Raw genomic sequence first — 21,944 nt, 5'->3', positions numbered from 1 at the left:
TACTCGTGGTCACTCCTGTATTGGACTGGACCCTTTTATTTAAAAGCTTAGCGTTTATAATTTAAGAAATAAAAGTGTGCCAGCGTTATTTTGAAGTTATTTATTTATTCACTCACTCATTTTGTTCAAGATGTGAAGACAAAAAGAAAATTAAATAAAGGCCCAACCATGACCTTCTGCTGTGTTTAAATGTGTACAGTATTAACTGCTTATAGTAAGCAGAATTCACCGCTCTCTTCACCTGTTCTGCCGCCGGGAAAAGAAGGAACTTGTTGCTGGCAAAAGTCAGAACCTGCTGCATCAAAAATGCTCACAATGCGTTTGAAAGAGCTGCACTGTATTTAGAAACAGTCAATAAAGTTCAGTAACTCTATATTCATGTAGGGTAATAAATATACAAATGTCAATTAGATGGTATTCTGCATGAGAAATAAAGAAAAGAAAAAGGTTATGATGTTATAGTGATATTTGACCCGGACAGACTGTATTTATATCCTTCTCCAGTTTCTTTATCTCCAACTGCAACTTAATTTTTAACTTTCATCGACACTTGTTAATGGACATTTTGTGAAAGAGAAAATGTGTCAAAGAGTTTGATAATGTTGGGAAGTTGGTTCTCTTAAGTTGCCGACACTGTAATTTTAATTATATGTATGATATTATCTAGCCAGTGATAATAAAGTAATGTAAAGTAATTGGTAGATCAATTAATAACTAAGACAGTTGTTAGTTGCCGCTCTACTTTCCAGTAATCAGTTTAACGTCACCATCTTATCAGGTTGGAGTCATTCCAAGAATTGTAAAAACACACACAAACACAACCACACCTTCAGTTATGCAACACCTTTAAAAACTATTCATTTATTCATCATGTGACCAGCAGACAGATGACTGACAGGCTGACAATGAATCAGTGATTTAAATAAACAACTGATAAAAGGTTGTTCTGCTACAGTGTGGTTGTTCTCCACTAAGTAACTGGTTACTCAGAGAAACCAGGTTATGTGGGAAACCCAACCACCAACCTTATTGTGGATATGATGGTTCCTGGCTTTTTTTCTTCCATTGTCTATTCATTTCCCCACAGCACCAAAATGAATTTAACAAACAGTCAAATGTTCAGCGATAGAAACTGACTTATTTAGACTTCTGCAGGTTACTTTTTGATAGTTTCAGCTTTAATCATAGTTTGGATGCGGTTATTTTAACTTTGTGTCATGATCTTTTCGTCCACGCTGTCTGCAGTCTGTTGTTATGCGCATGAACACTGATTAAACCTGTTCATTGCGCAAATCTGCATTTTACCACTCAGGATACAGAGAAGGCTAATATGTTAATCATTTGGGTCGCTTGACTCTTTTTTCCATGACATAAGGAGCTTCCATGTAATCAAGGAAGTTGTGCAGTCTGAGGGGAACTCCTTATGTTGCAATTTTTTTTTGCAACATATAGATGTTATCTTATAACAGCTGAAGTAGGCCACACCTCATGAATGACACTTCAAAAAAAAAAAACCTATACCTGTCAAACATGCCAAAAAACGTTGATGTAACCTAGTTTTACATGTTTGGACTGAAACTGCAAACTGACGTCTATAAAGGAAAGGTGGCTGCTTGCTGTGTAAGATAACAGAGACAGTAAGAACACTCTATCAGCTCACTACTCTTCCATCTCCCCATAAAGCTCACAGGTTATGGAGCAAATTAAACTACAGAACATTTGTTTCCAGAGTTTGTCCTTAAAAGACGGATTCATGATTTTTCAAGTCCTCGGACAGTGTTTTCCTGTTGAGCTGCAGTGGAAGTATAGTAACAAAAAGAGGGACTTTGGCATTAAAAAAGACTGTAACGTTGAAAGACATCTGCTTGATTTGACTCATTTGGACGCTGAAGCTTCATATTAGCTTCAGATAAACTTTTAAATACATTTTTGTACAGAAGGAGGACTGTGGATTTTGTCCTCCATCACTTACATTGTTAGTGCATTATGAAGGGATCTTCTAATGGTCAGTATGAACAGGAGGAATGATTACAACAAGAAAAACAGGTTACACTGTTCATTTGAGATCCTGACTGTTGTTTTAAGACTTGAAGAGTGAGAAAACCAAAAACTTCTTGTTTGTGATTACATCATTTTACCATGCTACCTTAAACCTCTCATGGATGCATCTGAAATGTGGTTGGAGTGGGCAAGAACTGACCTGAGCCCAGCGTATGTCCATGTGTGGGAAAAACATAAAGAAAGACTGGATTTTAAACAGCCATCATACATGGGAAGAACATCACTGTCCATTGAGGAAATGAAGCACGGAGACATTTCACTGAACATTTCCCAAGTGAAACTCTCTGATAAGGGAACATACAGATGCCTTCTTCCTTCTCTGGGTCACAAATCTTTTTTTCAGCTTATTGTGGCACTAAATGTTACTGTATTTAAGTACATGCATTTATTACTGTCTCAGTTCATGAGAGGACACAAACACAGACATGAGGGTAAGCAGGCTGGATAAAATGACTTTTCTGAAAAAGACAGTTAGTCGGACATAGGCAGGAACAACCTGAACACAACATTGACCTTCAGGAAACAAAATGTTTGAAACTTTAGGGCTTTAAACTTAGTAAGCACAGTGACATCTGGTGGTTAGCAGAACTTATAGCAGCCCTTCAAAACTGAGGCCTGCAACACCTCACTGATAGCTTCAGTCTCATATGTGTGCAATAAAAGTTCAACAAACCTACATGTTATTTATTAAGTCTATAAAATGTATGTGTCCATATATATATATATATATATATATATATATATATATATATATATATATATATATATATATATATATATATATATATATATATATATATATATATATGTATGTGTGTGTGTGTGTATGTGTGTATATATATGTGTGTATATATATATATATATATATATATATATATATATATGTGTGTGTATGTATGGACACAGTGTAGTTTAGGCAATGGGATATGATTTATGATATTCATTAAAATATTTATTTTACTTATTTAGTTTATTAGTTTTATGATTTGGTTTCAGGTGGAAATGTTCCCATGATTATGTGGTTTTAGTGAACATCACCATATTTCTCACTTATTCTGTTCAAGCACACTTTCTGTAACACTCGTGATGTTTGTAGCTCTGGATGTTATCAGTCAGATGGTGACAGACATCAGACCACACTTATAATGACTAAACAGTATCAAACAGATGGTAATATCTCCCAGTCACTTAAACCAAATATTGAAAATGTTCTGTATGTGCAGAAGAGTCACTGCGGTTTCTCTTGTCTCTCATCATCAGGTTCTGTCTCCTCACCTGTCATAAATATGACCATAAACAGCAGCGTGGTGGTGTTACAGTGTGAGTCTAAAGGCTGGTATCCAGAGCCTGAATTGTTTTGGCTGGATGGTGAGGGAAACCTCCTCTCTGCTGAACCCACAGAGACAGTCTGAGGTCCTGATGACCTCTATACTGTCAGCAGCAGAGTGACTGTAGAGAAGAGACACAACAACATCTTCACCTGTAGAGTCCAACAGAAGAACATCAACCAAACCAGAGAGACACACATTACTATTGTTCTAGGTAGAAATTATTCATATTTAATCATAAAATGATTCAAAAATAAATCATAAATTTACATCATATTTTATCAATAACATAATTTTAATCAGTTTTAAAAATTTGAGGTCTGGTTTTAATGTCATGCTGCTCTGTGTTTTATCATTTTAGATGATTCTTCTTGCAACTCTTTTCTGTTGGAGTCATTTCTGCTTGGACTGTTTGCTTTGTGTGTTTTCTTGCAGTTGTAGTTGTCGTGGTTGTGCAGAATCAGAGTTGAAACAAAATTGGTAAGTTACAAATCCATTTTCCTTACAGTTACATTATCTACAACAAGAAAGCAGAATTTGCAGTGAGGTTGCCAATATCAAACTTTACTCAGCAGGTGCACACAACAACACACATTCAAACATAGGAAAAGATGACTGGTTGCTCTACATAAGACAATCCAGACACTCCAAATATAAGAAAATGTAACAGCAAGGAAGGAAATATTAAAAAGCATACGTTGTGGAGACTAAATCATTAAAAAACCAACATGTTTCAACCTCTGTAGGTCTTCGTCAGGGCTTTAAAAACATATTCCAAAGCACTTTGATTAGCTGAGGCATTCCACTTAAGGTTTACACTGCTTTCATAGCAACTCCTACTTTGAATTAAGAAACCTCCACTGTGGCTCAGAGAGGTGTTCTTCACATGCTAACATGTAAAAAGCTGATTAGAAACCTGGTTATCCACACACATGGCCAAGAAATTAGTTCTCCAGGTTACTTTTATAGGCTATGTAATCTTTAAGACATCAGAGTGCTGGAGAAAACCAACTCTAAACTGGTAATTTAGGTGCATGCACTGACTGTAGAGCAAAACACAGCTTTGATTAGGAAATATTATCACAGGTTGGTCTCAGCAGAACGCTAAAAGTCAAAATGTGGCCATAAATTGCTGGATCTCTTTACTGGCAGACAGGGGGAATGACTAGTGACCAATAAATCTTTCAACATATGAAAACCAATTTGTTTTAATGGATATGTCTTGAGATTTTCTATTTTTTTCTTATTGTCAACAAATTTCACGTGAAGATCCAAACCAACAATGAACTGAACTACTAACAAGTGTTGTGTGTGTATCATAGCCTGATATATCTTATTCCTCTGTGCTGTAGACCTCCGTTATTGTTCAAAAACTATTAAAGACACATCAGTGAGCCCAGCACACAGTTTAAACAGAGCCTTTTAATACCAAAAGAAGAAACATTGACCCTCTCTTGTCCACAACATACATGTTTTTAACCACTAGAGGGAGCCACACACCAAGATTTGCCAAAGTACACTTTTAAAAGTGAGTTGTTGAAAAAGTTGATGAATAAAACTGAACCTGCATCTAATCTTGCAGGTCATGATGGTTTAACTGGCACAGTTCTTATCCAGGCTGTGGATCTAAATCAATCGTTTTCAGGAAGGTTTAAGTCAGTTTTAAGTCAGGTGGTGCTTTTAAAATCACTTTTTTTCACTTTGGGGATCAGCATTCCTCCAGCCAGGATCCATCTAGGAGCTTCAGGTGAGCTGTGGACAAAGTATCTGCTGTAGAAACCCCCCTAATGCTGATCCAGTGAGTCCACATGTGTCCGGTTTAAATCCCCAGAAGGATCCAAGTGAGTTTAACGCTCTCATCTCCTTTAACATCAGCCAGTAAAGTACGTTGGAGCAAGTCAGCTAGACTGAAGGTGATTTGCTTACAACGATGTCATACTTTGGATGCTGGAAGGAAAATTAACAGAATTATTCAGTCTCCAAAAGAGTCTGTAATGATTTACACTGCAATAAGCAACAATATGTTTTGTTTATTTCTGACTTACATTTGGTTTTTGACGCCTTTGTTTAAATAAATATCCACCAACTAGACCACCAAAGATTAGTAAGATGCAGCCAATCACCACACCTGAGATCAGAGCTCTCGGACTGTAACAACCACCTGATGGGAAAAGAAATAAAGCTACAGTAAGTGGAGACACACCAGATACACAAATATGAAGACTTTAATTACCACAGTAATTAAAAACAACATTTCAGCTGATTTTGAAGACGTTTCCTCTCTTCTTCACAGATTTGTACCGTTTTCTCACCTTTAACGTCCATCTCATCCTTCAGATCAGGAGTTTGGAGATGCAGCGGCGTCTCTGTTGTCCAGGTTTCATCAAAGTTTGGTTCTAGAAAAACACAAGATTTAATTTTCAGCACAATACTAAAAAGTTACTGACAAAAAGTATCAGATTCTAACATTTGGGTTCAAGGTACATAAAAAGTGCTCAATCATGTAATTTTTTGACACAAGTCAAATCAACAGATCCAAAAAAGACAAATGTTGGACCATCAACAACATCTTAAGAAACTCACCAACAATAACAAGTCGAACAATTGCAAACTTCACTCTGCTCTTCAACTTGGGAACCAAACATCTGTATCTCCCTTCATCTGCCAGCGTCACGTTCATGATCTTGAGTGAAATGTTTCCGCGCTCCAGTTCATCTGTGAACAGCTCCGTCCTGCTGAGGTACGCTGGGATCTTCATGTCGGGGACTTCGCGTCTATTCCGGTAAAGATGGACGTATTCAACCCGACTCAGCCGATCTGAGGGGTCAGGCTTCAGATCGGGCTTCGACCACTCCACCGTCTGCCCCTGTACGTTGAACTCAGGGTCCAGGTGACATGGCAGGATGACATCATCACCTGGAGAAGTGATGATTGGCTGAGCTGACCCAATCACCTCAGACTGACCTGGAAAATGGAGGGAAAATTTAACCTTCTGAAAAGCGCGAGAAGTCTGGAGTCTAGTTTTCTGTATGTTGTATGTAGCAACGATATTATCTCAACTATATCTCAAACCTACATCAGCGGTGCTAATTTAGAAACTTAACAAATGCTACAGAGAGCATGTTGCACTAAGACTGAAACCAATTTTTAACTTCTAACGATTGATCAGTTCATTATTTTCTTGATTTAATTGTTTTGGTATGAAAAAACACAGACAAATAACAAAGATATTGTTTTACTATCATGTACGACACAGTGGAGCTTCAAATCCTCACATCTGAGAAGCAGCAACCAGCAAGTTTTTGGCATTTTTGTTTTAAAAAAAACAAAAACTAAACTAAAATAGCTGCCAATTAATTTTCTGTCGATCAACTAATGGATGTATCGTTGCAGCTCTAAATGAGTTTATTATCACACAAGACAAAGAAAAGCAACAAATCAGCACAAATGAGAAGCTGGAACTAAGAAATGTAAGAAAGGTTGCTGCCGCTCGCTGACAGATCAAACTCCATTTCAACAGTTTTCCCGCCTTCGCTGTTACGTGTTGAGAGGTGCATCGGTGCACTGAAATCGAGCGGACCCAATCACAAAGTAGCGGCAAAAAACAGATAGGCTAAACAAGCCGGGAGTGGTTAGTGAGGATTATCCATGCCTTTTTCAAGGTTAATTTTTTATGAAAAATTGGAATTAATCTGCAAAGGAAGACCAACACCAGAGCTAATTTAGTGGAAAAAACCAAGGCTTTTTTCAACTGCAGGATTTTGTTTTCAAGTAACTTTCGTTAATGTGATCATCAAAGTGTAAGTTTTTAAAATCTAATAACGGCCGCCGAGCCAGCTGATATTATTCTGGCCACTGTTGTGTGTGTTACGATTTATTTAGGGAAACGGTCATTAATATGCACATGTTGCTAATGTTGGCTGTGTGTGCGCTGTGATGTGTGTGTGTGTGTGTGTGTGTGTGTGTGTGTGTGTAGGTTGGTTGTGTGTGGTAGGAGGGTGGCTGTCATGCACCTTTATTCTGCTGAAGTGCTCACAGTTTGTGTGATGATGTGATTATTTGTAAGGAGGATTTGCATTTTGCTTAAGAAATTATCTGTTTGTTTTGGTGATAACTGTCACTCCCTCCGTGCTGTTTGCTCGTTGTATTGGTTGGACTAAGTTAGCGTCTTATTTTTGTTTCAGAGCTGGAACTGTCATCGGTAAATTTTGCAGTACTATAGGAGAGACACAGTAAGTTGGGCTGGTAGTTTGCCGTTTTTCCCGACGAGGTAAGGGGGGTCACAGGGCCCAATGGTTGGAAAAGGTCCGCCTTTACTTTTTATTTTTTATTTTATCAAACGTTTGTGACGCTTTAATGACTTTCACGTCGTGTCAACATTTAAAAACATAAAGCAGCAATACAGCGATTCCACATTAGATATGACGACTAGTTTAAGTTCACATTACAGTTCGTGGACACAGAAAATAAGCCGTAAAATATGTTTTCACGAGTTCACTGATTCATTCATTCACGTGTCGCTCAGTTGAAATATTGAATTAACAAGCTAATAGTAAAGAAACATGGCAATTTACCTTCAACGGGGGTCCAGACGATGACGGCCAGACAGAGAGTAAAAGTCCAGAATGTAAACATGTAACCAAACTGCTCAAAGTCCACTTTAAACATGTTCATTATACACAGACAGAGATGCAGCGTCTGTAGAGCGAACTGGGACCATAGATGTATAAAAAGAATTCTTATTATAGGCTACATCTATGATTCACTCTGCTTTTAAAAGCTGTGGCAGGAGCACAGAGCACGGACATGTGAGTTCTTCTTTTTCTTGTAGGGTTTTTATGGAAAGCCAAATCACATTTCGTCTCAATTTCCCAATAAAATTGAACTGTAATCACCAGATCAGTAAAGAATAAGAACAGGCTACACTAATTAAGCACTGATCTCCTTTGCCGTTTGTTTGAGTGGCCTAGAGAATATCCCAAGTATGCACATGGGTCTTATTTTATCATTAATTTATTTTTATTATTATTTTATTTATTTATTTATTTATACATATGATTGTATATTCAAATATGTGAAGTAGAGTGTAGTTACATCAGCCATTTAAATGGTAAAGGCCATTCACTCATGCTTAACTGGGATAAACCGGCACTGCCTGCTGTTACTGAAACATTCCTGAAGGTGGCAGCAGAGGACCATTAATGCTGATAGTTATTCCCTTGGGGGGAAAAAAAACCCCACATCTTTTCTAAGAAATACATTCTAGTTTTGGTATAACTGTGTAGCTATTGATCTCATACAGTGTTATTGATATTGTAAATGGTACATAGTCATTTTCATTTATTTTATTTGATTTGTAAGTTTGTTTTATGAACATTATATAAATAATGTAAATACTACAATGTTAAATATTTCAAGCCAACATAGCAGCCTACAGCAGAGTAGGATTTTCATGCTGTGGTGGGAGCAAGCTGTGCTGATCCATCTATGAATCTTCCTGAACTGACTGGGTGTGCGTCTCATCGCAGAGTAAAAGACTTGAATGTCCCACCCACCCTCTTAAGTCCAAGCTGAGCCACATACACCCCAAACCCTGCTTTCCCATGCTCTGGGTCCCTTGAGCCATCTGTGAAAATTTTCAAATAAGATCCCAATACTCTGTTTAGATAATGCTCTATTTTTGAAGTGTAGGGTAAAGACCCTGCATGTTTCGAAGGCAGACAGCACACGCCTCAAACAACAGACCATCTCTTTCTTCAGCACCCCAGGAATGCTGGCCATATAATAATAATATAGAAGTGACAGTCCCAAACTCCTCACTGACCAGACCATCTAAACAACCTCCTTCAAACAGAAAGGATCAGATAAGGAACCCACCCATTTCCTGCATTGTCACCAAACCGGACCAGTGACTCAAACCTTTGATGCTTCATGAGCCAGCAAGATGCAAAGACCAAGTGTGAATTGATAGTACTATTTGGATCCCCACCATTGGCTATCATAACTCACCTCTAAGAGCCAGTCACACACAGAGATGAGGTGTGGATTTTGACTTTCAGGACTTGAATGACCAACCCAAGAACTGATCACTGGGCAAACCAGCATAAGGCACAACACATGCTCCACAATATGCCATGCCCCAGTGACATACAGACATTCACAGACATTTACCTGAACACACACAAACATACTCAAATGGCATGGACCCCTGCCCTTTGCAGTCAGATCAAGAAGAACAGAGGACTGTAAAACCGCTCCCATTTAGATATAAAGGGCTTATTTCTAAGGTAACGAAAACACAACAATTATTATTTTCAGCTGATTAGACACTAATTAAGATATACGTTTCTATTCAATTTTTACCAAGTCTGTTCTTTTAGATGTTACTAAAGACTACACACTGGACCTTTAAAATCCCCTAAAATATCTGCTGATGGAATATGATAATACATAAATTGTACTTTTTAAAATATGCTGTATGTTTCTTATTTATTTTTATTTTATTAGTTAAAAACTGTTAATTACATATATCCTAAAAGGCTAAAAACATTATTATGATTGAATAGCTCTTCATAGTCTGTTTTTAGTAAGGATTTCATACTCCATACTCCACATCCTTGCAACTTGGTCATCATTAAGAAAGATATACTAACTTGCAATAATATATATACATATCATTCATTACTATATATTTGAGCAGGCTGTATATACTGAACATAGCCACCTTTTTTAACCATTCAAAATTTATTTCAGTACTCCTTTGCACTCTTTGAATCCTGTTTACAGAAACAGTTCTACCTGTATATAGATATTGTATGTTGTTTTCCACTCGTTGATTCTATATTTATCTATTTTTTCACCCACTTGCTTGTACATAATAGTGATATGTTTATGTTGTGTATCTTTCTGAAGATTATAGTTGTGTGTAAGCACATTGAGAGCCACTAAACCGGAGTCAAATTCCTTGTATGCGTAAATATACTTGGCCAAAAAAGCTGATTCTGACTCTGAACCTCCCCAGTCCTACATAGCCGTCCACCTTTTTGTTGGACGATCGTTGGTAAAGTCAAAAATCCGATATTTCCGTCAACACCTGAAGTCATCATTTTGATAGGCAGTCCCGGTGCAGATTCTCCACCCATCAGGGTGCCAGCGATGATTACGTCATACCCAGCTACCTTATTTGTGCGTTTGCTTCGTGCTTCAGTGCTCATCATCTAGTGCTACATTTTCCGTCGTTTCTCCCCCGCGAGACACAGGCAGCATCGGAATGATGTTAGCTGAAGCGCTCGTGACATTTCAGTGGGGCTGGCCTCACATGCATCACTTGTTTGCCCTACTTTGTCTTGTCGCCGTTGTCTACAAATTAATCATCGCGTTTGGCAAAAGGAGGGATGTGATTCGAAATTTTGAACGTTTTTCAGGACCACCGGGACACTGGTTTTTGGGACATGTTTTGGAGGTAAGCCGTGCATGAGTACTCGGTAACGTAGCAACCGCTTTGTGTAACCGTTACATAGCCCGCACAATACTTACTGTTTGTTAAGCTGCAGTCTACAGTATATGGGCGCTTTGTCGTGCAGTTGAAGTAAATTCGTCCAAGTGCAATTTTAAGATACTTTGAGTATTTCCATTTATGAAATTGAAGTTAGTTTATACTCCACTACATTCACCTGACAGTTTTACTTTGTAGATTAATAAAACATGCAATAATCGTACAAGATTTAAAATATGGCAAGACTTGTAAATGACTATTTTTACGTCGTGGTTTTGCTACTTTTTTTCTCTTTTAAATCACTGCCCCTCTTGAGAGACTCGCAGTTGGTAAACATCACGATTTAAGCAAACAGCTCCTCTATGCCATTAATTAGTTACAAAGCATGCATGCAGGCTGCAGGGTTGATAGGTTTAGTCAAGCTGACACTGTTGTAATTTCCCTTTCAGTTTAAAGAAGATGGGACCGACTTGGATATGTTAGTGAGATGGGGACAGGAGTACCCTTATGCCTTCCCACTGAAGTTTGGTCCATTAGTTTGGTTCCTCAGCATTCACCATCCAGATTATGTGAAAACAGTACTGGCATCAACAGGTGTGTTTGAGCAATTGTTTTTATCTTTACTGTTACATCTTAAAATCAGTGTAACACATTCAGTTCTTCATAAAATGTCATTGGGTTTCATTTTTACAAAAGTCAACATAAGGCTATTTTCTATTTGTTTGTTACCAAACAGAGCCAAAAGATGATTTGGGGTATAAGTTTATTGAATCTTGGATTGGTAAGACATATTTTGCCTATCACCTGCAACATCTGCATGGCTTATTATGATGTTGCTTCTCATGCACAATCACTGTCTGTTTCTGTCTTCAGGGGAAGGTTTATTGGTGTCAAAAGGTCAGAAGTGGTTTCGCCATAGAAGGCTATTGACCCCAGGTTTCCATTATGATGTTTTGAAACCCTACGTAAAACTGATGTCAGATTCTGCTAAAACTATGTTGGTATGTAAATGGCAGTTTATATGTGTTTAAATCACTATTCATAATAGGTAAATACAAAATAAAATGGTGAAGTAGTGATATAAACATTTAGGCTGATACTTTCCACATGACATATTTGTGTGAGTTTTTTACATCTCCTGCAGAGAGGTCACATCTGCTCTCTCACTGTTGCCAGGACAAATGGGAAAGTTATGCAAACACCAGCAACTCCTTTGAATTGTTTGAACACGTGAGCCTCATGACACTGGACAGCATTTTGAAATGTGCATTCAGCTACAACAGCAACTGTCAAACCGAGAGGTTAGTTTATGCAAACCTTCTTCCCACCATTCACAATTTCATGTTCACTGTATGTTTGCAGTTTCTGTGTCTTCTGTCTTAATTGTGAGTGGAAGAAATGTCATGTTTAATGGTGAAATGTTACATTGTCATTGCAGTGGAACAAATGCATATATCAAAGCAGTGTATGAGCTCAGTAATCTGATTAATATGAGGTTCAGGACATTTCCATACCACAACGACCTCATTTTCTACCTCAGCCCACATGGCTTCAGATACAGGAAAGCATGCAGGGTGGCTCACAGTCATACAGGTAAAACAATCTGAACAACTGCCAAAATGTCAATAGTGCTTGATTTGATCAATTTGCCATATAGTGTGCCCATACACTGAGCTTTCACTTTAAATGGTTGATATTTTACTCATTGCTGTATTTCAAGAGTTAGTCTGCAAATACTCATCCATTATCTTGTCTGTTGAAGAGGAAGTCATAAGAAAGAGAAAAGAAGCACTAAAGGCAGAGAAGGAGCTGGACCGCATACAGGCCAAGAGAAACCTGGACTTCCTGGACATACTTCTCTTTGCAAGAGTATGTTATGTGATGTCCACTCCAACCCACTGATTTCACAAAATTACACATTCTGATATTCGGTCAATGTAATGACACTGGTACCAAACTGGTATACAAACCTCTAAGTGAGTAAATTGTACATGTATAAACTATCAAAACAAGAAGTTACAAAAAGCTTTAGAAAAAATAATTTTAAAATGATTAATGAGAATAACTATTTATAAAACATTTAAAGCAAAAACAGCCCTAAAGTAGCAGACAGTCCAAAACAAACAGCAAACAAATATACGGCCAACAAGGTACACAGCATTTTAAGGTCAGGGTAATTGGTTATTGTCCTCTAATGGGTAAAAGTTTGATGTGCAGCCAGGGTTTAAAACACCACACTAACTAATAGGGACAACCACTCAAAATGTTGAGTAATAGAAAATGACTAATTAGACTAGAGACAATAAAAACAATGAGACAGATAAAGAATTAAGTGCAATGATGTGAAAAACCTGAGATCATATTAGAGATTCGGTAGCATAAAGTGCAAATAACATGCAAGTGGCAAAAGCAAGCAGAGAGGGCTGCAAAATATCATTGTGCATAAGCTTTCCGGTGCTCAGCATATTAATGACCACTGACACAAAGGCAACATTCAGGTTTTTGTCCTCTTACAAGGTACTCTTGAGCAGCGGCTTGAAGGCAAAAACTCCAGTTCTAAGGAGAGTGTTGGCCTTCTGCAAGCTTCTGGTTGCTGTAAACATTCCTGAGTTGGGCCTAAATCGCCACAACTTTGTATATAAGCATGTTAAGGTTTTCATACTGAACAACGACACAAAAAGATAAAACTGTTTCTGTAAAATGTCTGTTAAACAGGGTAAACATAACAGGACAAATACTAAAAAGCATATACACAGAAAGCAATAAATAAACAGAAAGCCAAACAGTAAGGCCAAAACAAAACAAAAGCAAGACAAAATTGGGATAAAGTTAAGACAAGACAAAAGACACCAAAAACACAGTAGAGAGAGGACAAAAGACGATGAAAGACAAAAAGACGGTAAAAAGACAACATCACACAAAAGCAAGTCTATAAAAATGGGTTTTAAGAAGTGATTTAAAAGAACTGATTCTGCGAGTCTTATCTCCTCAGGCAGGTTGTACCAAAGCTGAGGGGCCCTGATGGCAAAAGCACAGTCACCTTTATATTTAAGCCTCAACTTCAGAACAGCCAGAAGGCCCCACCAGAGGATCTAAGGCTGCTCATATAGGGTCAACATATCTGTTATGTAGCGTGGAGCCAGATCCAAATGTGCTTTAAAAGTGATCAGTAAAATCTCAAAGCCAGGGTTGTGGTGATGTGATGTTGTCTGTTAAAACCAGTAAGAAGCCAAGCTGCCGCATTCTGAACTAGTTGGAGGTGAGAGAGTGACTTTTGGTTTATGCCAAAAAGGAGTTACAGTAGTCTAGTCTTGAAAAGATAAGTGCGTGAATGACTTTTTGTAGGTCACTGGGTTTAAGTATTGTTTTAATTCTGGACATGGTTCTTAGTTGACGGAAGCAGGACTGGTTTCTGGCAGCCGGCGTCACAGACAAGGGACCAAATTGTTGTCTTATATCCTCAACTCAATTTATGTTCTCTCCGCGATCCAAACATGTGTTTGGTGTTGACTTGTCAGCTGCCGTTTTGTCCAATGTTGTTATATCCCAGTTTGGGACATCCACTTCCCTTGTCACTGCTAACTCCACCCTCTGAGGGAATAGACAGACATGTGTTACCTCCATGACTTCCAATACTCAACACCAGCCAGACTGCTGTATCTTTATTGTATATTTTATTGGCTTTTATTATGGTTTAACAGATAGATAGATAGATAGATAGATTAATACTTTATTTATACCAAAGGGAAATTTAAATAAACTTAAATATATAACAAATATAGTTGAATGAATATAGTCTATTAGTAATAGTAGTCACAGTAGTAACAAGTAATACATTTATTTGTCATTTATTTTTCTATTTTTGTCTTTTATCTTAACATCAGGATGAGAAGCAGCAAGGTCTTTCAGATGACGATATACGAGCAGAAGTGGACACATTCATGTTTGAGGGCCATGACACCACAGCCAGTGGCATCTCCTTCATCCTCTACTGTCTAGCCTGCCACCCAGAACACCAGAAGATATGCAGGGAGGAGATCATTCAAGCCCTGGATGGCAAGGACACTATGGAATGGTTGGCTTACACATTGATAACGTTGCCATATGCAAGTCAGCAGATGGTTTGCGTGACTTTAAGGCCCTCCACTTTACTGTGTCTGTCTTTTTCAGGGAGGATCTCAGTCAAATTCCATACACCACAATGTGCATAAAAGAATCCCTGCGTCTTTACCCTCCTGTGCCAGGAATGTCCAGAAAAACAACCAAACCCATGACCTTTTTTGATGGAAGGACTTTGCCGGAAGGTCAGTGGTGTAGTTCTGTCTAATTATAAAAGGAATAAGTGAAGATGTCACAGTTAATGTTTTTGGAAAGTTCATATAGATAAGAGAGGACGGTGTTCCATACATAATAACTTTTACCCTACTAGGAAAAAATATTAACTTCTATCTTCTATTGGTTTTGTTTTTCCATAATGGACCTCTGGCCCTTGCACAACTTGCAGCACACATTAACCCTTTAACATGCATTTTCCTCCTCTTTGTTTCCACTCAAGTAGCTTTAAGCTCGTTCAAATCATCTTATTCCACACTGTCGGTATCATGCTTTATATGTCAAATGAAAACATCAAATGGAAACATTCTTTATGTGCACTGACAAAACTGATCTCTGTTTGAATTTAATTAACTTATGTGGGTTTGAACTAAATTTGCTCAGCATGAGTTTGTAATGACTGATCCACCAGTGTACAGATGCTTGTTAAGGGATAGCCAGAGCTTTATCATACAGTATGGGTGATAATGAGAGTCACCACCTAATATACAGTATTTAAGTCTGTTTGCAGTCATTCACTTTTTATGTATACCAAACATAGTCTACAGTACTAGCACAAGCCTACATCAAAATCTTATTTTCTTTTTCTCCCTAGGTTGTATTGTCGGAACAAATATGTATGGGATTCACAGGAATGCAGATGTCTGGGAAAACCCTGATGTAAGTGAAGGTTTATCAGCTGGTGGTAGAGTGGAGCGTGTCACTACAGGGTGCTGATTTCATTCTGGGTAAATGAGTGTTCACTCACTACATGGTGGACATAACAACACAATATTACAATGGATAGCAAACCAGAGTTCTGCATCAATATGAAATGTGTCAAATAATGGAAGTGATATTGTTGACGATTAATTATGTCTCTAATAAGACTGGGCACCATTGGTGTGTGTGTGTGTATGTATGTATATATATATATATATATATATATATATATATATATATGTATATATATATATATATGTATATACACACACACATATATATATATATATATATATATATATATATATATATAATGTGTGTGTGTGTGCTTGAATGAGCATGGATTTACTCAATTCTCCTTGGACAAATGAAGTATATAGAAACTTTCTGATTGTCTAGGTGCTTTACAACACAGAAACCTGCAGGATAATAACACCACACTGTTATTTCCATCTTTTGTCACCATAGGTCTTTGACCCACTTCGTTTCCTGCCAGAGAATTCTTTCAGAAGGTCACCACATGCGTTTGTGCCGTTCTCTGCTGGGCCAAGGTATGTCCACACCTGACACCGAGTGACTGTCACTCGGAGCAAAGCAGGGGTGTTCTCAGTTTACAGTTACTCGCTGTATACTTATTAATCTGACAAAAGTCTGCACTTTGTGGACATGTAAGCTAGCAGCAGCCCATTTTTACCAACACAATAAAAAAAAAACGTTAGGTTTTATGAGGGGTTAGAGTAAAGAAGAGATAGGGTGAACTCAGTGTAACCCATGATCAATCCACTTATTAATATACATTATATGAGTCTTTACAGTGAATACCTTTGAGTTTTAGTGTGTATGTTTTTTTTTGTTTGTTTGTTTGTTTTTTTCTAATATTCAACTTACATCAGAACCAGACCTTATATTGGATTTAGGATTTTAGTAAGCAAGTTTTAGTCAGTTAAAAATGGTGATTGTGTCTTGAATCAGCTTGTTAATATGTTCAGTCTTGTAGTTGACATTCATGCTACTATGCAAACACATTAAGACTAAGATGGATCTGTGTAATAAAATTACCTCTAATGATTTTCTATAAAGTTGAATAGTAAAAAAAAAAAACAGAGTGTGTTGCGGTTTATGGACAACATATAAGAAACACTATACAATACTACAGCTGTGCAGGAAATACCAATTTGGTGAAGCTTATTGCTTGTTCACCAGTTGCTCATGTGACAAAGAAAAAGTCTTTAGAAACTACGCTTTGAGCTTCTTTTTTCACACGTTTCATTAGGGCCCGAGCACTGACAGTGTGAAGGCCTTATTGTAACTCAAGGAATTTTTCTCTATTATTATTATTATTTTTCTTCCGAAACAAATGCGTTTTTGAGGGCCTAAACGTGCACGAAAAGTTGTTAAACATTGCACACACATCAAAAGTGGTGAAAATTTGCGGGGCAAAACGGCTCAACGGCGCCCCCTAGAAAATTTGGAAAATTGAGCCCCTCAATACAGATTGTCGTAGAAGAACAAAATTCGGTATGCTTATGTATCATGACCAAAAAGTCTCTTGGACACATACCCGAAGTCCAACACGAAGTTGGCCATTTTGGATCAAAGTTGCAATTTTGACGTGGATTTGGTCATTTCCAGTCCACATACTTTAACAAACTCCTAGAGATTTGACCTCAGCAACTTCAAATTCAGTCAGTATCATCTACAGACCTTGGAGATGAAAAGTTGTCGAAAACGGTGAGTTTTCGACATTGCGAAGGGGACGTGGCCGGGGGGTGAATTTCGATCCTTTGCCATGAAAATTGAACAGCCATAACTCCGGCATACATGATCCTAAGAGATCCAAACCTTTTTTGCTTGAAAAGAGTCCCACCCTGAACACATCCATGTGTCAATACTGGATCTGAATCATAGCGCCACCTACTGGCAACAGGAAGTAACATGCCTCATTCTTTGTTGTATTACTCCTAGGCAATTTGGCCGATGAACCTGAAATTGACTCAGCTAAGATGTAAGACCTTGGTGATGCTACATTTAGCAGGTCATGACCCATAATCAAACACCATTGCCATGGTGACACATCCTTCGCCATGAAATACGATGCTGTTTTTTAGGGACAAGGGATGGGTCTACAGTCACGAAACTTGGCACACGTGTCTGGAGTGACACCTGTTAAAATCCTGGATAGGTCATTTGCATAGACAATATGGCTCAACAGCGCCCCTTTGAAAATTTCAAAATTGTAGCCCCACCTTCCAGATTAACATAGAAAAATGAAATTCACAAGGCTTATTTATCATGTCAAGACGCACAAAAAAGCCTCTTGGAGCCATATTGTAAGTCCTACAGGAAGTCGCCATCTTGAAAAAGTGGTAATTTTTCTCGTTTTTTTGGCCATTTCGCGTACCTTGTATTTTAACGAACTCCTCCTACAGAATTCATCGTAACACCTTCAAGATCAGTGTGTGTCATCTACACTAGTGTATGATCAAAAGTTATCAAAAGATTTAGCTATCGTTGAAGCGTGTGGCCATGGCGTGGCGTTGAGTTCTGATGTTTCGCCATGACAGACGAAATTGCTATAACTTTAGTGTAAATGCTAAAGGGCTACATCAAACTGTACATGTTTGATAAGACTCCCAGCTTATCTCCTCTTGCACTGTCTGAAAACAGCCCAGGTCTGGGGACATCTACATGCCCCTGACAGAAGCCCTTCACCAGCGCTGCACCCCGACGTACGCAAGGACGCGAGGGCCCGATCATCGCTGCTTGCAGCTTTAATTTGTTTCTGTTATTTTGTTCACCTCCTCTTCATGCAAAAAAGGATGTGTGCAAGTGCAATTCTGATCATGTTGTTACTGACAGTTGGTGTCTTTGATCTCAAAACAACCCTTATTTTTTTGCCTCCGAGTGAAAATGATGAACATCTATGGTCCATCCGCTGCGTGTCTCACTCTAATGACATGTTACTGTCCTCTTATGTCATTGCTCAAAAGCATTTAATTTATCGTCATATTGGTATTATGTTTTATGTTTTCCTCTTCAGGAACTGCATTGGTCAGAACTTTGCCATGAATGAGATGAAAGTGGTAATAGCGCTGACACTGAAGAGATATCAACTGATAGAGGACCCCACAAGGAAACCCAAGATAATTCCTAGACTGGTGCTTCGCTCACTCAACGGCATCTACATCAAGATCATACCTGTAGACCCTCAAATGTAAAGGGAAGTACTGGAAGCCGTATAATTTAGTAAGTCTGTGCACTGACATAGAGTCTAACAGATGATGATGAAGTGCAGTATTTTGGTAATGTGAATGTAGTAAAAAAAGTTTTTGTGGGAGATTATTCGCTGAAAAAAGAAGCAATTTTATTTTAACACAACAATGTTTTTATCATACATTTTTCGCACTTTCTTTGTGAAATAGGAATACGACCTGTATTGTGGATGGATATTTACACCAAATTAGTTTATAATAAATATGACAAGTTTAGATAACATTTTCCTGTCTTTGTTTGTAAATGCATTATCTAAGATAATATATTTTGTAATAGAGGAACATGTACACAAATATACATGAAAATAAAGGATTAGTTGTGATAATGAAAGTCTTCAAATCTTCACCTTCGTCTCTGCTAGCTTTGCATACTAAGTCTTGCAGTACAAAAGTGTCTTGATACTTCTTCTTGTGGCTCTCACTTCTAGTAGTGGTTAATAGCTGAGCCACAACAAAAGGTATAGGTCAGCACATTTGACATTTAGCCTGCATTTTTTGTTAATTAATTTCTATAAACAGTAGCTAAACATTAAGAGTGTAATGCCGCTGTAATGATTGACGTCTGATCTGTCAAAGTGATTCATCTGTGCCACATGAACTCATTTGAACCAGGTCTTAAGTCCTCGAGACGTTTATGTTTAACCCTAGAATAAAGTCTTAGGTAGTATGTAATACAATATGCTCTCAATAACATATTCGGCCTATGCCGCAATACTGTCTGCAAATAAGCCATCAAAGTGCTTTCACCGAGATTACTTTTCATTAGGTATAAATTTGGAATACAGGAAGTTCATATCAAAACCAAAGTGCAACATTTAATCACAGCTGAAAACACGGTAGAGTTATGAGTCAAAAGTAATTCATTTTTTATTTACAGTCATATGATTACAAAATCCACATGCCCACAAGCACAAAAAGTCATCAGCACAGTTTGTAAAAATGAAACACCTCATCTTGTGATATCTGAATTTTTGCTAATTTAAAGATCCCATGAAATGACAACTTCCTGGAAAACAGGGAATCTTCAGTGGTGGTCTTATGCTGTATCAGAGGATAAAAAAAAGTTCAAACAATGAGGTCATCCTACGTTTTTACCATAACTACTAGTGCATTGGTTTACACTAAGATAGATACATTTCCACAACCTGTTACAAAAGGAAATACAGAAGAGTGTGGTGGCCTTGTGTTTAAGATGCATACCATACGCTGTGACCACAACGTCCGGTTCTCTTTGTTGTATGTCATTTGCTATCTCTCTCCTTTCATTTCCTCTATTGTCCTTTAAATAAAAAGCAAAAATGCCCTAAAATACTTTAAAAAAGGGAAATACAGAACATCACATTATGAAAGTAAGACCTTTAAACTCGGAATATACTGTAAAGTTCCACCAGTTTATTACGTTTTTCACGGCTAACTATGTTTTTCCTTCTACTGTGCACAAAGACACAGTTCCTATGTCAAGTCAGTTCAGGGCAAAAAAAATATTAACAATGTAATATATAAGCTGCACTGCACTCTGTTGCATGTGAAAGATGTTAACATGCTACATAACCATTAAAACATCCTAAATCCATACCTGTTTCTGTTTTAACTAAAATTTTATTTTGCAGGAAAACTGGTATATTACTGAACTAGAATCCATTCCACTATATTCTGTTACTACGTGACAGCAGTCCAATCAATTGCCAAACACAGAAAACTGTAAAATCCTTGTATTTACAGTATACTGGTGCTGGGAAAATGGGCAATAAACCATCAATTATACTGGAAAAGGTCAAGGGACAAATGTGGTCAACATAATGTTTGGACAGGACAAATGGCTTTTATCCACAAAAGAATGTAATGATATATAATAACTTGAAGCTTGCAGCAACACTTTCACGGGATGCTATATGCAGATTTTGGACATGTTTGGGGTTAAAGGTCCAGTGTGTAATATGTGTGGTATTTAGCGGCATCTAATGGTGAGGTTCTAGATTGAAGCACTCCGCCACTCACCCCTCCCCTCCCTAAGACTTTGGAGAGATTCCAGAAACTACAGTGGCCTTCAAGGACAAGAAGCTATTTGCTGAAGATGTCATCGTCCACAACAAGTTCGAGCATTTCTAACAAGTCAAGCGATGAGGTGAAGATGTTATTTAATTATTTAGTCTATAATACTATAGGTTATAGCTCACAAGTAAGATAGCAGTTATGAATGTTTTATTGTTTTGCTAATACAAGCTAACATTAGCAACGTCATGCTAAACAAACCTTACGTTATTTTATTCAAACGGTAGGCATTATTGATAGCGAGATAGCGTTGGCAGGATAACGTTACATATTTTATTATCTGTTTGCAGAGTCAAGTACAACTTTTGTTGTCTTTGGTTGTAATGAAAACCAACGTACTCCCAGCCATCAATGGCACATGGTGAAATACCCCTGAACTATTAGTCACTTTAGGATGAAGATAAAGGCAATACCATGCATCGATGCTACAGGACCTCTCTCATAGCTGGAGAAACAACAGCAACATCAAGAAAATAAGTGCTACATGACACAGTCACAAACCCTTGTAATACATTATGTTACATCCTAAGATGCTGGGAGCCTTGGCTGGCCTGGACAAACTCTGCCAAAAATTGGCAGAGAAGATTTGGCAAATTTTTCATGGGCGCACGTACGTTCTCCTGCTCCCTGCACTGCATCCTGGCCAGATGTATTTTAAGGCCACGCAGGTTCTTACACACTTTTCTGCAGATGCATCTTGCA

At 37.8% G+C, this 21,944-nt stretch overlaps 3 protein-coding genes and 1 long non-coding RNA gene across 7 annotated transcripts in view; 3 read left to right on the top strand and 1 right to left on the bottom strand.

Moving 5' to 3' along the window:
- The window catches only part of LOC137175004 (low affinity immunoglobulin gamma Fc region receptor II-c-like), a 91,464-nt gene that overhangs the window by 27,817 nt on the left and 41,703 nt on the right, over positions 1 to 21,944 (top strand). The window lies entirely within an intron of this gene.
- Positions 3,052 to 5,189, top strand: LOC137175018 (uncharacterized). Its single transcript, XR_010925528.1, has 3 exons — positions 3,052 to 3,603; positions 3,751 to 3,869; positions 5,102 to 5,189. It is a non-coding gene; the product is annotated as an uncharacterized lncRNA (long non-coding RNA).
- On the bottom strand, positions 4,792 to 8,937 carry LOC137175009 (butyrophilin subfamily 2 member A2-like). The gene is made up of 5 exons (XM_067580636.1): positions 7,964 to 8,937; positions 5,973 to 6,353; positions 5,702 to 5,785; positions 5,435 to 5,550; positions 4,792 to 5,336 (listed from the first exon to the last, which is right to left on the bottom strand). Exons 1-5 carry the CDS (start codon positions 8,061 to 8,063, stop codon positions 5,292 to 5,294), a joined length of 726 nt encoding a protein of 241 aa, XP_067436737.1. The 5' UTR covers positions 8,064 to 8,937; the 3' UTR covers positions 4,792 to 5,291.
- LOC137174995 (cytochrome P450 4B1-like) lies at positions 10,366 to 19,405 on the top strand. Its single transcript, XM_067580592.1, has 12 exons — positions 10,366 to 10,851; positions 11,334 to 11,478; positions 11,621 to 11,665; positions 11,758 to 11,885; positions 12,061 to 12,185; positions 12,323 to 12,477; positions 12,647 to 12,753; positions 14,769 to 14,959; positions 15,055 to 15,188; positions 15,812 to 15,876; positions 16,387 to 16,469; positions 18,959 to 19,405. Exons 1-12 carry the CDS (start codon positions 10,660 to 10,662, stop codon positions 19,134 to 19,136), a joined length of 1,548 nt encoding a protein of 515 aa, XP_067436693.1. The 5' UTR covers positions 10,366 to 10,659; the 3' UTR covers positions 19,137 to 19,405.

Source organism: Thunnus thynnus, chromosome 22 (genome assembly GCF_963924715.1).
Source record: "Thunnus thynnus chromosome 22, fThuThy2.1, whole genome shotgun sequence".
Lineage (NCBI taxonomy): Eukaryota > Metazoa > Chordata > Actinopteri > Scombriformes > Scombridae > Thunnus > Thunnus thynnus.
Note: the sequence above shows the minus strand (reverse complement) of the source record. Positions and strands in the feature narration are given on the sequence as shown.

Excerpts from the sequence above, each read along its gene's own strand:
- LOC137175009 (XM_067580636.1), bottom strand. The coding sequence starts at position 8,063 with ATGAACATGTTTAAAGTGGACTTTGAGCAGTTTGGTTACATGTTTACA. Across the intron at positions 6,354-7,963 it reads CGTCTGGACCCCCGTTGAAG|GTCAGTCTGAGGTGATTGGG; the intron begins GTAAATTGCCAT and ends TCCATTTTCCAG. Across the intron at positions 5,786-5,972 it reads TGTTCGACTTGTTATTGTTG|AACCAAACTTTGATGAAACC; the intron begins GTGAGTTTCTTA and ends GTGTTTTTCTAG.
- LOC137174995 (XM_067580592.1), top strand. The coding sequence starts at position 10,660 with ATGATGTTAGCTGAAGCGCTCGTGACATTTCAGTGGGGCTGGCCTCAC. Across the intron at positions 11,479-11,620 it reads AACAGTACTGGCATCAACAG|AGCCAAAAGATGATTTGGGG; the intron begins GTGTGTTTGAGC and ends GTTACCAAACAG. Across the intron at positions 14,960-15,054 it reads GGCAAGGACACTATGGAATG|GGAGGATCTCAGTCAAATTC; the intron begins GTTGGCTTACAC and ends TGTCTTTTTCAG.